Below are 18,156 nucleotides of genomic sequence, written 5' to 3'. Positions count from 1 at the left end.
GGGTCTAATTAGCGAAAGTAAGGTACGTTGAAAAGGTATTTTTTCGTGTTCTTGATTAAACGTCATAGAATTATGTGCAAAGTTCTGCAAATAAATCCATTATACAAGGGTTTTTTTTCTGAGAAATATTTACAAGAATAGGGTATAGAATACCGGAGGAGACACGACCGAAATTTATAGCTATGATTCATACTTATCGCCCTGATGACGGAGGCAGTATGACCTCTGAAACGTTGGTTAACATCGACCAGACTACACGGCGCAACAACCCAGAAGACGGAAATCTTCATACTCTGATGACGGAGGCAGTATGACCTCTGAAACGTTGGTTAACATCGACCAGACTACACAGCGCAACAACCCAGAAGACGGAAAACTTCATACTCTGATGACGGAGGCAGTATGACCTTTGAAACGTTGGTTAAAATCGACCAGACTACACAGCGCAACAACCCAGAAGACGGAAAACTTCATACTCTGATGACGGAGGCAGTATGACCTCTGAAACGTTGGTAAACATCGACCAGACTACACAGCGCAACAACCCAGAAGACAGAAATCTTCATACTCTGATGACGGAGGCAGTATGACCTCTGAAACGTTGGTAAACATCGACCAGACTACACAGCGCAACAACCCAGAAGACGGAAATCTTCATACTCTGATGACGGAGGCAGTATGACCTCTGAAACGTTGGTAAACATCGACCAGACTACACAGCGCAACAACCCAGAAGACAGAAATCTTCATACTCTGATGACGGAGGCAGTATGACCTCTGAAACGTTGGTAAACATCGACCAGACTACACAGCGCAACAACCCAGAAGACAGAAATCTTCATACTCTGATGACGGAGGCAGTATGACCTCTGAAACGTTGGTAAACATCGACCAGACTACACAGCGCAACAACCCAGAAGACGGAAATCTTCATACTCTGATGACGGAGGCAGTATGACCTCTGAAACGTTGGTAAACATCGACCAGACTACACAGCGCAACAACCCAGAAGACAGAAATCTTCATACTCTGATGACGGAGGCAGTATGACCTCTGAAACGTTGGTAAACATCGACCAGACTACACAGCGCTGTGAGAACCTCAAGTCTTACATTATTTTAAAACTTCGCCCGTCTATTTTACGTGCCGTAATTGACCAGAATCTCCTTCCAGTCACGCACTTAAATATGTATAAATGTAATTGACATGCATTTAAAATATGCAAAACATTTCGCGATAATGGAGCTAGGGATTTGGAGAAGTAGGCTGACTGATGGGTTTAAAGTCTATTAATCTTATGACGAAATATGTGTAACTTGAAGTATATGTCACTGTTGCTCGCAGGTACTGAAAATTGCAGAGGATTCTCATACAGTGCATGAATAGGTTTAGTTTAGGGAACTCGGAGAGGTGGAGGGTGAGAGGATAGAACATGCTAACTTCGAAACCCACGCCTCTTACTCTGCTGTTTAATTAACGCCCTGGGCTTGGAACACTGTGGCTTCAAGTGAGGTGTGTGCTGGATTGGTACGAAATTCGGCGAGGGGAGATAAATTCACAATTGCCATTGCATTGCTTATTTATTCACAGGCAGATGGACGAGCAGTCACACATGCATGTTTGCTGTAAGGTCATAGAAGGTTTTACTCGAGGTTTGCTTAACCTCAAACCGGTGACTTAGTCTGAAGGCTGCAGACTGCCTGTAGTAGATTATTGTGATATAAAAACAATATATTACGTTGTTGAGATCAAAACAGTATTCATCCGAATTGTTGCTGTGTCAGTCTCAGATTTTTCTACGTTCTTATTCTTTTGATAATGTAATTTTTGTATTTTTAAAATAAATTTTACATGTTATTTTTCCGGATTTCAGCGCCGTATATATTTGTTGGTAGATGATAACGCATCGGAGAAAAAATATTCGCCATATTTAGCCCTCAAGATGGAGACAGTAAGTTTTTCCGAAACGCTGACATCTACCGACGCTGGCCTTGTAACCCTGGGGTCTCGGGTTCGATTCCCGGCGGTTCCCGAATTTATAACTTGTGTTGGGCAAGGCCGTGGTCTAGGCAACACGGAGTTTTCCTCCGTGGCATCCCAACAATTACTCCATTCACACACAGAAGAAGGCAATGGCAAACCACTTCTGGATCATCTGCCAAGAACGTATATGAACAGGTCCCAGTCCGAGAAAAGGATGGAAGGATCCTGTTCATATGGACCTGTCGTCAGACAGAACACTAAATAATAATAATAAAAATACACTTTATACACCTTTTCGTTTGCCGAGCCACGTTACCCGCAAGTACCTTGTGAGAAGGGGGAGTATTTTCTTCTCGCTGAATTGTCTGCTCTGTGTTCAGCAGTTTCAGTACCAACCGGCGATGGTCCATAAGGGCGATCGCCCCGACGATGGAGGCAGCAAGGACCTATGAAACGTTGGTAGACTATACGGTGCTACAACCCAGAAGACAGCCAAGCGGGTGTTCAAAATTAATAGCTAATCTGATGCCTAGGTACGGAAAATAATTGGTGGCCAATGTTAATGTTAGTTGAAGATGGAGGCAGCGTGTTCACGCGGAGTTACCCACCGATAATTATATCGATATCTTCAGAAATTATATAACTCGTTGCTCTTTAAAAAAATTAATTTGTCTTTATATGTGTATAATTTTAATGTACTTGTAACTTGTACAGTGTGTACATGAGAATCTCACTTCTTCACTCGACGTAAAACTAGTAACTTTTTTTCAGTTTCTCACTACATAACTGAAGAAGCGATAACTCTCTCAGCTTACAAGCAGTTAATCCGTCACCGTGTCCATGTTTGTCGAGCATATAAGCAGTTCTGCTTTACTTAGACGTGTCAAAGATATTTTACAACACTGAACCAAGCTCACTATCTCACCCCCTGCACCGCACCACAACAAAGTCCCTCGTTCAGTCACAGAAAGCCATATCCAATCTCTTGGCGTTGACTGAAACATGGTCCCTCGGGAAAGACAGGAAAGAAATAGCAAAGGCTTCCATATTCTAGTGCAGTGGAGAGTTCGCACTGCAGACCCTCCTTTACAAAATGCAGCCAGTTAGTTGTCACTCTGTTGTTTATCATTTGTATAATTTCATCACGTCAATCTGTCGGAATAACTATAGTAGTCGCCACCAAATTGGATGTTTCAAGGTCACAGCGACGTAGTACAGCGTTGCAACACGAACACAATCGGAGCCAAAGCGAATGAGGAGAGTGTAAGCTGGCAACGTTGTGCTAGGGACCTGGGACCGACCGATAATGGGTGTGGTGTCCTTTCCTGGCCTTGAAGCATATATTTTGGTGACGTATACAATAAGTAGGAAAAGTTCGTAGCTACTGGATGTTACGACCACGATATATTTGTCATTTTCTACAGTTAGGTCTTAATTTTGGGGTCGTTGGGAACCGAAGATTTAAACCTAAGAAAAAAATAATGAAAATGTCATTTACCTGTCAGGTCTTTCAATCAGATGGTAGCCCTGTACTGTGAAATATTCGCATTTAAAATCATGCTTTCGTGTGTAAAAATGTCCGGAGCAAATATATCAATAAATCCGATGGTAACTGGATGACCGGATGCCCAGAAGATATTTTTTGTGTTCTCTGACCGACCCCGCCATTGGTTATTGGGTACATATGGGCTTTTTCTCCGTGAGTGAGTCGGTGAGTAAGTGAAATCGAATGGAATGTAAAGCTGACCAGTCACTTCATCACAGTGTCCGTTGAAGCCTGTAATTGGTGGTACTCATCCGCACTGTATCGCTACATTTTGCTGTACACTTGCAAGGTTTCAGACAGATTTTAACTTCAGTCTCTGTAGTGGTTAAAACTCCTGCCTAAGTTTCTCGTGGTTTTTCTCGTTTGCAATAGGTGAGTGCCGGGGTTATTAGCTTAAGTTATCCCACTCGTATTTTGTCGTGGACTTGACATATATATATCTATAGCATCAGTTCCCATGTGTACGTGAATGCGATACGTCAGGGCTGTTCACAGTCTTTTGTCATCTGTTGGTAGTTGAACTCTTCGCCGTGATGAGTGGTGGTTCCCAAACTATTTTTTATGGCTCCACCATTGAAATACAAACAATGTTTCGTGTATCATGAACTCAGTAGTTAACATAAAAAATTAATAAGGTACTATATTTGCGTCATATTGTGAATTAGGTTAATATTTTAATATTTTCCGTCAAATCACAATTTTAATAAGATAATAAAATATAAAATATTTAAAATATCATTTCACGTTCCGCATCGAATGATCGATTTACAAATTGGAACGTCTCTTACGACATGTTTCGGTTATATTTAACCGTCCTCAGGTATAAATTAGATTGGTAAATTTTAAAACTCGAATTACAATCATTTACAATGTTATGCAGTTTATTGAAATGTTCTTATCAGATTACTCTTATATATTATATATTACATTGTAAATTATTGTAATTCGAGTTTTAAAATTTACAAATCTAATTTATACCTGAGGACGGTTAAATATAATCGAAACATGTCGTAAGAGACGTTCCAATTTGTAAATCGATCATTCGATGCGGAACGTGAAATGATATTTTAAATATTTTATATTTTATTATCTTATTAAAATTGTGATTTGACGGAAAATATTAAAATATAAAAAATTAAATCAGAAATGATTCTTCGTTGGATAGGATGGGCTTTTGAGAAAAGGTGATTCATTGAGGTGTAACTTTTCCTGAATTTGTAACATGTGTTGTGTGAATTGAAACCAATTTATTTTCAGTTGTTACATTTTTTAACCGTTCCGCGTTAAAATAACTACGCGGAGGGATATATTTCTCGGGGAACTAATATTACCTCGAACAGTCAAGAAATAATCATCATTTATCGTTTGAACAAGATAACGATATTGGTTTCTGTTCTGAGATAGCTGAATCCAGTCAATATGGACCACATGTTATTTATTCAAAATCCGTTTTAATAATATCTCATATAAGTTTCAAAAGTGACATTTTATCTAAGATCTCCCGATTAACATTTTGTATGAATTAACATATCTCTCCCGTGCGTGCTACATAACCTATTCCATCTCATAGTTCTGATTAGCTTGTGATCTTAAAAATGTTTTGTGAGAGTATAAATTATGAATTTCTCATTGTAGTTGTATGGATTTTATTGCTTTATTTTCTCGTCGGTCCGTATATTTTCCTCAGGTACCTATTAGTGGTTCTTATGTCGTCAGTTCATATTAACGCAGGAAGAAGGACCAAGTTTTACACTCATAAAAACTTCAGGTGAACGATCAATTCTATTTTTTTAGCCTTTTAATTTTTACATATTCTTATGTTAGACGTAAAAAAATTCTGAACTGAATATTTTCGTGAATTATCTGGATTCAATCCACTCGTAATTCCCTCGAAAATGTAATTTGGATTTTTTTTTTAACGTCGTTCCAAAACTTACATGAACTTGTCATATTTTCTAACTATTTATTACAGGCATTTTCTCATCGCTTTCTCGCCCCGTGTTCCCATGCCCAGGAAAGTTTTCTAATTACACCAGGTTTCCATTTAATCCAATTTCTACGATAAACGGACATTGTGTCATTTCTAATATCTGTCGCTACTAAAATTTTCATCGGCGTATGGAGTAGATATCAAACTATTGTATTCAGGACGTAGATTTGTTTCATTAAACCCCTCGCTCCATTCAAATTCGCACCTGCATTAAAGTTTTTTTTTCAATAAAAATTCTATTTATATTTTAATATTCAGTTTTCATGGGAAGTGTTAGTTCACATGCGATATTTCTGTGTTTATGTTTTATTACTCCACACCTATTTAGCCTTTCGTCTGAATGCCACAACGCATATGGAGGATGTTCGTTTTTGGAGGAGTCTGGGGTATACCTGGATTGCCTTCAGGCATTGAGCATTAATTCTGAAACCATATCCATACATAAACCCTTGCCATAACATTTTCTGTGCTCAGAACTTTATCTCGTTATCCTTGCTACTGCATTAATTGGAGAAGGCCTCAGATGTTTAAAATCTATTTTAAGCTTGTTCAGTGGTCCATAAATTTGCTTTTACCCTTGTTGCGGTGTGCGAGGTAGGATAGTGTGTGTGTGTGTGTGTGATCCAGACCGACGTAATAGAAGTCTAAGCCACTTCCTAAAACAGTTCTGGAACGCAAGGGGATATAAATTTAAAACACGAAACTCTGTTTGAGGTTTTGTGGGAAATTTACCCATCCCTTTTGTTCGGGTACATCCGTAACAGGTCGGTTAACTTCGTACATAATAATTATACAGATGCTTAGAGATTAATAGCCGAACTCAGGACGATAATAGAGCATCAGACAGTTGCTGATTCTGTATTGGGTCCAATAATATTGGTAAGAGATCGGGTGGTAAAATAAGTAACTGAGTAAAATCCTGACTTTGCATATAAACATTCACTTGTAAAATATCACATTACATTCCCCATTTATGTACATGATTGTGACCTTCCCTTCGAACGTTTTCTGATGATTATTGTTCTTTATCAAGATAGACGTCAAGACTGTATTCTTTGATGACAAGTCGTGTATTCTGGTAGACGTTTACGGACGTTTCAGAGGCAGCAGACAGTTCTGAAACTTCTACCAGACATGGTGCAGCATCCCTTAAGAGAGTCATCTCTGTAGACGCCGCCATGATAACATGAAATCTCACAAGACATCAAGATATTCTTCAGAATATGACAGGAAGTCTTTATTTAATCATTGACAATTGGACAGTTTGCAGAAAATATTTAACGCATCGCATTCCCAACATGAGACCACGCACTTCATGTGCCTGAATAAAGAAAGACGGAGACTTGAGGGAGGAAAGACAGATGGGCGACTTAGTGGGGACTCAGCTCTTAACTTGATTGAATCCTTGTCACGATTGAGCTGCAGGGAGGTGGTCTACACGAGGCCCTATAGTTGTGCCTCTGGGGGACAGTTCGGTAGAGGGGGGGCAGCGTCTAAAAGTTTCTGATAAGTTTTCTACGAAACTCATAACATTCATCGAAGTGTGCAAAAAATTATGTTCAAAATACGATAAGCGCGACGGATAAGTTTTTATCCTGCTCAGAATTTACTGTTATGATTTTAAGGATTCCTTCCTAGAAATTTGGAGTGAAGAGGATGAACATTAATTTCAGAACGTGAATTAAACTGGGATGGTTCATGCCCCTCTGTCATTTGCGCGCCGACCTTTAGCTGCTGTGGTAATGTTTTATCTGAGACAAGCACGTGACTATAAAGATAAATTAAATATTCTATAAGATGCATAACTTGTGTTGGGCAAGGACGTGGTCTAGGCAACACGGAGTTTTCCTCCGGGGGCTTCCCCGGTTTCTCCGTGGCATCCCATTTACACACAGAAGAAGGCAATGGCAAACCACTTCTGGATCATCTGCCAAGAACGTATATGAACAGGTCCCAGTCCGAGAAAAGGATGGAAGGATCCTGTTCATATGGACCTGTCATCAGACAGAACACTAAATAATAATAAGATGAGGTGGTCTAGCGGTTAGAACGCTGGCCTTGTAATCCTGGGGTCTCGGGTTCGATTCCCGGCGGTGCCCGAATTTATAACTTGTGTTGGGCAAGGCCGTGGTCTAGGCAACACGGAGTTTTCCTCCGTGGCATCCCAACAATTACTCCATTCACACACAGAAGAAGGCAATGGCAAACCACTTCTGGATCATCTGCCAAGAACGTATATGAAAAGGTCCCAGTCCGAGAAAAGGATGGAAGGATCCTGTTCATATGGACCTGTCTTCAGACAGAACACAAAAAAAATAGGATTGAAAGAGTATTTATTAACCTTGGATTTTTTTTTATTTTTTTTATTTTTTCGCGAGATTTATAAGATGTCTGTCATGAGAGTAATATTATTTTACACCCACAGTCAAAATCCACGAACCAGCCATTCAGTCGACTGAGACTTTGTATTCGTCTTGGTTTATACAGTTTTCGTATCTGCTCCATTCTTTTTAGCTTTTATTTTTTAGTTATTTTTCTTACCCGTCTCTCTCTCTCTCTCTCATTCTCGCTGTCTTTATATTAATGTAATTCCTTTCACTTTCTATACCAACAATTTTCCTTTTCTGTGTTATCTTTCCTTTCGCGCCTCGTGTCTTATTTCTTACGTTCCGTTGTTCGTTCCTTTTATATACGTTTCTTATTCTTTATTTTATTTATTTTAATGCTTTTATTTTATTTTATTTCCTTAGATTTTATATTTTTTTCTATTCTTACCTTCCTCGTTTTTCGTTTTCAATAATTTTCTTCCTCTGTTTCGCTTTTGTTTTTTCTGACATCGTCATGACTGGTACAATCCCGTTACATCAACCTGAGCTTCTTGATCTCAAAGCGACAAATGTCTTAAGAACACTTTTTAAATAAGCACTCAAATATCAGCAAAATTACGGAAAACAGATGTTTTCGAATCTGCTAATGAAAACTGTCGTTCTAGGATTTGCGGTATTTCCCAACAGATGTTGAATATTTATAATCGTAAATTTTACTGAGGTTTTGGTTTTGTACAACAGGTTGGCGACAATGTAGGATGCACAATAAACGATAAAAACCACACTGTTCCCATAGCAACGAACTCTAAAAATTGCTGAAACGAAACTGCCTTGAAGCAGATGCGATTAAAAACCGTTCAAGCGACATTAGTTTGCACGAAATACGGACTGGTTTGAATACGAGTAAGGCCTGACATCTATGAACGAAGTTTGTAATTATACGTTCGACGGACTTATAAAAGGGGCCCTATCTTTAATATAATTTAATTCCAGGACTCATTCTGTGATGGTGGCACTCTATATAAATAGATTTTTTTTCTGTTTATGATGTTGATTGTATTTCTAAAAAAATTTAATTGAAAATACAATGATTTGGAGATGAATCATGTGGTTAAATAAAATGTAATCGAACTTTAATATTACGTTTGATAAGCTTTCTTTATTATTATATGGCCCATATAATCGATGTAAATTATTATAATTTAGTATGATATCTATGAATTCAGTACGCATATCTAGCCCAGTAAAGAATATAGAACTTTACAACTGAAATAGCATTCTGTTTAAAAGATGCTAGGGCAGTCGAACATTTTCTCAACAGTCGTGTTTAAAATAATGACGGATGGTGAAATATTTGACGTCAGATCAGTAATTAATCGAAGGAACTACTGCTTCTTAATTAGGAATAGCACGTTCCGTTTGGAATTGTAAGTTTAATATAATATCGAAGCTCTTTTATACCCGTTCATGTTACATAGCTGTATTCTGAAAACGTGCATTCGATATTCGATATCCGCTCCAGATTTAATTGAATGTATGTGCTTACTAACTTCATTACTCATCGCCCTAATTAATTATGGGTTTTAATTACGCTTAATTGTTTATTATAATAATAACATTGCTCGTTATTTTTTGACATTTATAAAAAAATGTATCGTTGCTAAACTTCCGAAGAAAGAATTTGATGATCATTATTATCCAAATAAAATAAATTTCCAAAGTATATTTTTAAGTTTAAGGCCTCCTGCGAGTACCTCCGTTGTATTGCAGCTCTGAACCTAATCTTACCCTTTCGAGTGTCAAATTAACCCTCAGATTAAATTATAGCAACTTAGTTTCCTAGGCGTCTTTCTGTACGTTCAAACAAGAGTATCCACTTACGCGAGGTGTAAAGAATTAGGCATGTGACCCCCCGCTGATTTCATGCCTTGTTGAGTGCTTTAATGGATGTCTGTGTTGGTCTCTGCAAGGGGTTAACATTCAACAACGCATTACGTGGTTTTGTGCTTGTGTGTGGGGAGGGGGGGGGGACGAGAGAAAACGTACCACGAAGATTAATAAGAATGAAAGCGGTAATTAAGTTCCAGGACAAAATGGATTTATATATATTTTCCTTAGAGCATTTGTTACTTAAAAAACTAGTCCCATGTGCGTGCAACACATTTGTTTTGAATTGAGGAGTTCTTGGCTTGAGGATTCTTACTATAGTTTATTAATGAACTTCCCTATTTTATCTCTATTCGAACGATACATGCATATTATTTTTTTCGGGACTTCTATTTCTGGATTGATAGTAAACTAATTGTTGGAGAAAGTGAATGGTGTTGGCACAAGGAAATTAATTGCTGAAGAAAGTGAATGGTGTTGGCACAAGGAAACTAATTGTTGGAGAAAGTGAATGGTGTTGGCACATTGAAACTAATTGTTGGAGAAAGTGAATGGCGTTGGCACAAGGAAATTAATTGTTGGAGAAAGTGAATGGTGTTGGCACATGGAAACCAATTGTTGGAGAAAGTGGATTGTGTCTTGTTTCCCTGATGTTATTTTGTTTAATTTGTGAGGAATTGTTATTTTAAACACTGCCTATTTTGTGCCCGAGTTGTGTTCTGATATAACAAAAGTTATTTATCTCTGGTTTAATTAACTTCGCTGTAGATTACTTAGGGCAGTGCGTGCCTCTTCGGAATTACTCGGATGTGTTTTAGTTTCAACCCGTATTCTACTCTTCTACAATTGAAATTCTCTGTGATAACGCAAAGATTCTAATATATATTTTTACGTCATTCGGAGAGTGATACTCCTGTCCTGGCGTTGCAGTTCAGTTAATTTCACTCAACCGGCTTATCCTCTTGTCAAATTTCCGGTCGTCCGGATTCTTCCCCCCTCCACATTTCGCTAATTCATATCGAAACTTAGTTCTACCACTTGTGGAAAGAGTGGCTACTTCACTCCATCAGGGCTCTTCACAGCGGGGGTCTGAATCAGAGAGCAGGGCTCTCTCTTCGTCATCTGACAAGCAGGCGGCTGTAAAATCCCACAGCAAATTTGTTGTGTAAAATTTTTTAAACCAGAACAGAAATTCAACAGCGTTCTCCTGTTACTTAAAACATTAAATTGTTAATTCAGTTGTTTCGCGTAAACTTACTACAAATTTCTCATGGCTATTCCTGGATCCATCAGTTATATGACCGATCTGTCCCTGCTGTGTTAATATTTCAACGCCAAATAATAATTTAAAACTGCGGGGAAGATCAAACAATAAGAAATTAAAATGACATATAGAGGATATATTCATGATGAAATTGAGAGGAGATTAAATTAAGTTCAGAATCGTCTATCCTGACAATTCGATAAATATTAAGCTTCGTCTAGTATTTTAAGTTTGCTTTTCACGGATAACATGTTCAGAACAATAATTTGGTAAATTAAAATACATATCCTTCTGTTATGAAAATGTAAGTGGGAGAAACCACTTGGAGATAAAGATTTTCTTTGTGGGATAATATTAAAATTGGACTTCAGTTTAGTTGACTCACGTAGTTAACAAAAACTGACTTTTACGAACACAGTCTTTGGAATGTATTGAAGTAATTAAGTAAGCATGTTCTTCGCAAGCAGGGAATGAACCTGATATCAGGTCAGGAACGTCGCAGAATCTCAACTACTGTCTATCAGACCCCCAGTATAATTCAAGACAGATCTCACCACTTGAGTAAGAAAAATCTTCCCAGCATGTGAAACCTTCATTTCGTCTCTCGCCGTCAGAATAATATATCTGACACATCACAGTTTCTCACAGAGCCGACAGTGATTCAGTCCGAGGCGCCATAGTTTCCAACCAGGACGTCAGACACCCAGCGCCACTCCCAGTGACGTAATTTCACCGCTTGTCTCTCGGCAAGGTCGTGGCTGGTTTCATTTCCTTCCCTGTCTGCTCGGTGGAGGTCATTTTCACGGCCAACAACAAAGTCGAGATCTTCGATTTATGTAACACAGACTTAAAAATTTACAATCCTGATAAAATAACATTAGACGAAGTAATTGAATATAAACTCATAACAATTGACTCATTACGAACACCTGTAAACTTTTATTCAATTGTGTGAATTTTTAAATTGTAAAAATTTAAGGTTCTTCCTTACTCTTTATAATTTTACCGTTATTTCTTGGATTTGACGTCAAATAAAATATATTAGAAAATAAAATAGGTTTGACAATAGAATGTAATTGAATTTAATACAGTACGTTAGAACAGAACAGAGTAAAATCGAATATAATTGACTATCATTGTATAGAATTAAATATAATATAATTATATTTAATAAAATGGATTGGATTAGATTATGGGTGGCCTGAAAGCGTTAACGTACCATTTATAACCGTTCTTACAGCTTTAACACTTAACTTCAGGGGGTTATTAGCTAATATTTATCTGTGAAGTTATCCTTTTAATCGACAATGGCAGTGAACAGCGCTGTCATGGAATTTAACTGGTTACTTCCGTTTAGTTCTGTTGATATATTTCATTTCTTTGAGGTTAAACAACAGCTTCTTTTACTGATATTTAATACGTGAAAATAACTGGACAGGTCATACACTGTTTCCAATTACGACTGAAGCAAATGTAAAAAAGTCGATCTAGTAATTCGATCTTCGGATTCCTCTTTAGATCTATCGCATGTCGTGGTGCGGGGAGGATGGTCGACTAATAAGATCTCAATAGGGTTGGCCAATGCCCTGTTCTCCACTGCAGTGCCTTTTTCGGGTTACAGTTATCACTGAAGTGACTTTAATAAAGAGAGAGAGAAAGAGGAAATTGGTGGGGGAGAAGTGAGAGACACTTCGATATCTGGGGGGAAGAAAGAGCATCTTATAGCTAGAAGGTCCCCAGGCAATGCCCGCTCGTCCTTCTGTTAAGGATAAAGTAAGAGTGAAGGCGTTAGTGTGATGATTGGCATAAAAGACGGAATTTTGAAATTTTGTATTAGCGAAAGCTGAGACTATTAATTTGGAAGTTTAATACATAATTTAGAAATTCCTACTGAGGGGAGGGGGGGGGTAAATTTTGACGGCGTTAAGGGGTGTAAATTTTGATTAATTTAAATCGGGAGGGCTGCATGAGAAGCTTGCAGTGGCAACTTGGAACTTGGGAACCATCTCAGCATTTGCTTGAAGACAGAGGAAAAGCAAGGAAAACCTGTGTCGAGATGGCCGGTCGCAGGACCTCCCGGGTGCGCGCTGACTACTAGCCAGCGGTCCGGCAGACAAAAGAGGAATTTGTACGGCCCCTAGGTTTCCCTAACTTGTGAAGTGACTTTGATAATATCGGTACTATTAGATATGTTAGCCCGTACCGCGAAGAAAACACTACACTTCACCATTACAAAGATCGAGTGGTTAATGCTGTTTTAAGAAATAATCGCTGAGAATCGTATGAAAAACATAGATGAATATTGCAGAATTACTGATTTTTGAAGCAAGTGGGACATTCAGTTACCATTGGGCTGTAAAAGTTTAATATTATATATTATTTATGTTTTCATTTAGAGGTTTCTTGATCGTAAAAGAATGGCAGATACCTAGTTCTCCGAAACTTTCTGCAGCAGAAGATGTAGTCTCATATCCCTGTATAGAAATACATACGAGTGTTAATATTTTGTATTGTCTTTTTCAGTGTGGGGCCACGGGCATTTGCCCAACAGTGGTGACACGGCTACCAATATTGACGATTACAATACTTACGATGACTACAATGATGCGTATGACGAATCCAACACGTGAGTACTGAAAACATGTTTATGGTTTCAAACCTGCTAGAAGCACAGTCGACATTCTGACCAACTTCAAGTGGTTCGCATTCCAGATATTGTTCAGGCGTAAACACAAGCCTTTATTAATCCATTCTAAGTACAGAGAAATACATAACACACTCCTTGGACCACATATCTTATAAAAACAATACCAAATATACTATGGACATTTTAAATTTTAAATTTGTAAAGTACGCTAAAGATCTTTAGGTGTAAATTGTAAGGTTAGGATCTGACGTTTTCACGGCGGTGAGTCCGAAGATGGCCATCTTCTGGGTTGTAGCCCCCCCCCCCCCCATGCAGCCTGATAGAAGTTTGCTAACTTTTCATACGTCCTTGCTGCCTCCATCATCAGGGTGATGATTAAGACTGACGGAGCTTCAACCCAAGAAACCGCCACTTGATTAAAAATTTATAAATTTATTTAATTATTTTACATATTGATCATTTTAACTTCTTTTTTTAATATTACATGCTGTACAATTCAATTTTAGCATTTATAAATTGCTGTATCTCCTGAAGATTGTCATTATATTGACCGAAACATGTAGTGGAGATGAAATAAGACATAAATTTCTGTAATAATCTTTTGTGTTTGTGGCTTTATTGTATTTAATGTTTAACACGTGATATTTTCTTTTATTTATCTTTTGTTACTCAGGTTTATTTTTGTGGTATATTTAACGACGTTGTCGGTTGCTTAGACTCTATTGCGTCGAATTGTTTTATTTATTCCGTTCTGTGTTTAATTTTTCTTTATTTCTTTCTGTCTCCCCCTTTTCTTGGAATCCATCAGCGCATTCTGCCTTAAGTCCTTGCTATTTGTGGGACGATTGTTCATTCCCGAATAAACGCCATGAATCACCGAAAGGAGCAGAAATATTTGAACAAGAATCGAATAACTTTCCGTTAAATTCTTGTTTCAACTTGTCCTTATTACATTAAGCAGATCCTGTTCATGAGAAGTATAATTTGACATTAACAAAAATAATACCAACTCCATATTTTTCGTATTACAGAAGCTTTCGTAAAAGTTCGGGAGTTTGCTGAAGCCACGTTGGTTCATGTATGTAAATAAGGCTTGAACGTCACACCGGAAGAATGTATGTAAAATACGTAAGATAATATTTGTAGGATTTTACGTGGGCAGAGGAAGCCTACAAGTTCAAGGACAGAAACAGGCAGACACTTTGAGGAGGCGGACGTGTGAGAAACCGCCATCTTGTGTAATTGAACTGCGTGAGAAACGGGTAATTTCTTGGTTACTATGGCTTCCTCCTCAGCAGATAAAACGAATTACAGATTGTGAGGTGGAAAGTTTAATAAAAGGGTAACCTTGGTACCAAGCTGGCACAATCTTAACCCGCGAGGAATGTAAGATAATATTACGCGAGGATTAAATCGATTTTATGGGGATTAAATCGATTTTATGAGGATTAAATCGATTTTATGAATTAAATCGATTTTATGGGGATGAAATCGATTTTATGAGGATTAAATCGATTTTATGAATCAGATCGATTTAATGAGGATTAAATCGATTTTATGAATAAATCGATTTTATGAGGATTAAATCGATTTTATGAATTAAATCGATTTTATGGGGATTAAATCGATTTTATAAATGTCTGGATACCGTAATTGCAGGTTATTCATGTAGGGCCAGTACACTTTTCTGCTGTCTTTCGTTTCGCTTCAGACTTTTTCACGTTCCACACTGACTAAACTGCTACACCAGAGATTTGATTTCCCAGATGCGTGGTATCCCTGAACTCACTCACTCTCTCTCGCTCTCTCTCTCACTCAGTATATTTCGAGAGCCCACTCTGGTAGATTAAACGTGTTCGCTCTAACAATCCGTAACGAAATGTAGTAGCGCTCCTAGCGTGTATTTATGTAATCACTTGAGGTGCCTTAATTTAATTTCTTGTGATTAATTTCGAAACTTTTTTCTGTGCTTCCTGTGAAACCAACCACTTGTCTATCAATACTCTTATCTTAGCTGCCAGATTCTAAATTAATTAGCTGCATATTTATCTCTGAAACTGTACGCCAATAGTTTAAACCGTTGGTTAGAAGCAGCGCGCAGATGAGCTGATATCCTAAAAAATCGAAGGTCTTTGTCTTTCTTTTTGGGAGATGAATTCAATTTCCGGAGCCATTTTGTCTGTTTCTTTTAATTTCCTTGGTTTATCAAGCTAATTCTTAGCCAATCAGTATATTCCTTGACCTCCAGTAAGTGAATACAGGATTCGTGTCATTCAAAACGTCGAAACTACTTTTTTGAACTAAGAGGTAAATTAATCCTGTTACACGCCATGTAGGCGCTAAGGGGGAGAGGTTTTTATATGGATAGTAACATTCAAGACGTATTCACGTGAATATTTTAAAGAGCTGCCACTTGCAGAATTCTTGAATCTTTCAGAGATGCGTACATAGTTCGCTATACACGCGAAAGACCAAAGGCTTTGAAAATGAAAAGTTTTTGCGTAAATGTTTCATCTGAAAAAAAGGTAAAGTAAGTGAGCGAGCGAGTTTTGGAGTAGAACTGAAGATACGCTGGTTCTTAGCTCCTCGTTTGAGACATCTGTAAGGTGGAATAACCACGGAAAATTAATTAACATGGTAAGGTTTCTGATGTTCTTACAATTCGCTGTTTCTGTCACTGTTTTTCGTAAAAAAAAAATGGTTAGTACAATTGATGTTCGAATTCGAGAGAAAATCCCTTGAAAGTTTATGTTTTATATTTTGAAAATTAGTCTCAGGAATTAAAGAAATTTCACAAGGGCTTGTCTTAAAAAAAATTTTGCGTGTGGGTGTATAATATTTATATACATACACATTTTCATTGTATATGTCAGAATAAGTTAAACTAATTTTAATAGCTGTATCGAGTTTTATCGAATACGGTCAGAGACCATGATTAGTGTACGTATTTAACTAACATTGTCCTTTATATTTTTAACGAAACTATTTTTCTGTTCTTTTCTGGGTATTAGATTCACAGTACATGTTGTACTAAAAGCATCTGACGTAATCTGTTTGTCATAGGGTAAGAAATACACACCACTGGTAGTTAACGCCACTTATGCGTAAAATTCTACAATTATTAACTAAATATATTATCCAGAATTTTGTAGAGAGAAAGACTTTGAAAACTTCTCATTGAAATGCATTCATTCGTTGGAAAACTTTCTCTTTATATCGAAATATGAACAAGGGGGAGACGCAAAGATGGAGTAAAAATGAATATTAAACCGGAATAATTCTAAAAGTGTTTTCCAATGTAATGTAGTTGTGATGTCTTGTTAGCAGCGACGACGAAACTTATCAGAAATTTTAAGGGGATCGGACTGATTAAGACACTTTTTCTATAGAAATAAGAGACTGCAGGATTCGTTTGCGGACATAAGTGGAATACGATCCGTTCATTCTTCTGATTTAATTTTCATAGTTGTATATATCAGTCCATCAATCTGCAATTAGGTGAATATTTGATGCAAGGCAGGACCCTCAAACCACCTCTAGTTTCCGTAAAGACACAGAGAAGGTTTGATCCCCAGTTCAACTCTTTAAATCTTGAGTGGTAACTATATGTACCAGATGCTTTAACTATCAACAAATCCGTATTGTGTATTAATAGGTTTGTATGATTCTCAGTATAAACAAAGATTATTTCCTTACACAGAGTTAACCAGATGATCTCTGTAATGGTGAAGATATGTGTTTTCTTCGCGGTGCGGGCTGAATACTTAAATATTATTTAAATGAACTTCGTCTTTACGGAGTTAATCATTTGAAATATAAAGATAATAGTGTAAGATGTGTTGATGGAGGCAGCAAGGACCTCTAAATCGTCGGTAAACTTCTACCAGACTACACGGCGCTACAGTTCAGAAGACAGCCATCTTCAGACTCACCGCCGTATAAACCTCAATTTTTACAATTAATGGATTTTTTTAAGATCAGCGTAGATATTCAGGACCATTATTTTGGCTAAAATTTTTAATATTTTTATTGGGAGGAGTTGACTTTCTATAGGATGTGAAGTTATCTAATTGTTTGACCGACAGGAGATTTTGAGAGTTTTAATAATTACTTTTCCAATGAGTCTTATATTGCGTAGTGTTGATGTGTGTCAAAGATTAATTTAAGCGGAATGAAGTGGTTTTTGTTAAGATACGCTCCAAACATTTGTGTGGAGAGACAAAACCGCGAATACTATTAGAAACCTTACATTTCCCAGGTCTCCGGAGCAGAACTGTAGAACGGAATATGTAGCATGTCATTTCAAAACGTCCCGTTTTCTTTGAGCGAAGTCAAGACTGCCGGCTGAGATGAGTTGACATTTGTGACGTATTGATTTTAAGTGAAGGTCGAATGTGTAAGCAGCTTTGGAAAGTTTATTGCTTACAGTGGTTTTAATACCACTTTGAAAGCCGCTTATAAAGGTTCTTAACTAAATTTTTTTTACAACAAACTGCATTACATTTAAGAACA

At 37.5% G+C, this 18,156-nt stretch overlaps 1 protein-coding gene across 8 annotated transcripts in view; it reads left to right on the top strand.

The window, feature by feature from the left end:
- LOC110833034 (inactive tyrosine-protein kinase transmembrane receptor ROR1) overlaps nt 1–18,156 on the top strand; it is a 227,107-nt gene that overhangs the window by 183,970 nt on the left and 24,981 nt on the right. For all 8 annotated transcript variants that reach the window (XR_015536739.1, XR_015536740.1, XR_015536738.1 and 5 more), the window contains one exon: nt 13,521–13,623. Coding sequence is in view for 1 of the 8 variants with exons in the window: in XM_087354678.1 (XP_087210804.1) it covers nt 13,521–13,623 (103 nt within the window). In the remaining 7 variants the exon portion in view is untranslated. The remainder of the gene's footprint in view (nt 1–13,520; nt 13,624–18,156) is intronic.

Source organism: Zootermopsis nevadensis, unplaced genomic scaffold (assembly GCF_977971745.1).
Source record: "Zootermopsis nevadensis isolate Lab colony 2312 unplaced genomic scaffold, Znev_1.0 Znev_ptg000023l, whole genome shotgun sequence".
In the NCBI taxonomy this organism is placed as follows: domain Eukaryota; kingdom Metazoa; phylum Arthropoda; class Insecta; order Blattodea; family Termopsidae; genus Zootermopsis; species Zootermopsis nevadensis.
The sequence above is the reverse complement of the archived record's forward strand: the minus strand, read 5'-3'. Positions and strand labels throughout refer to the sequence as shown.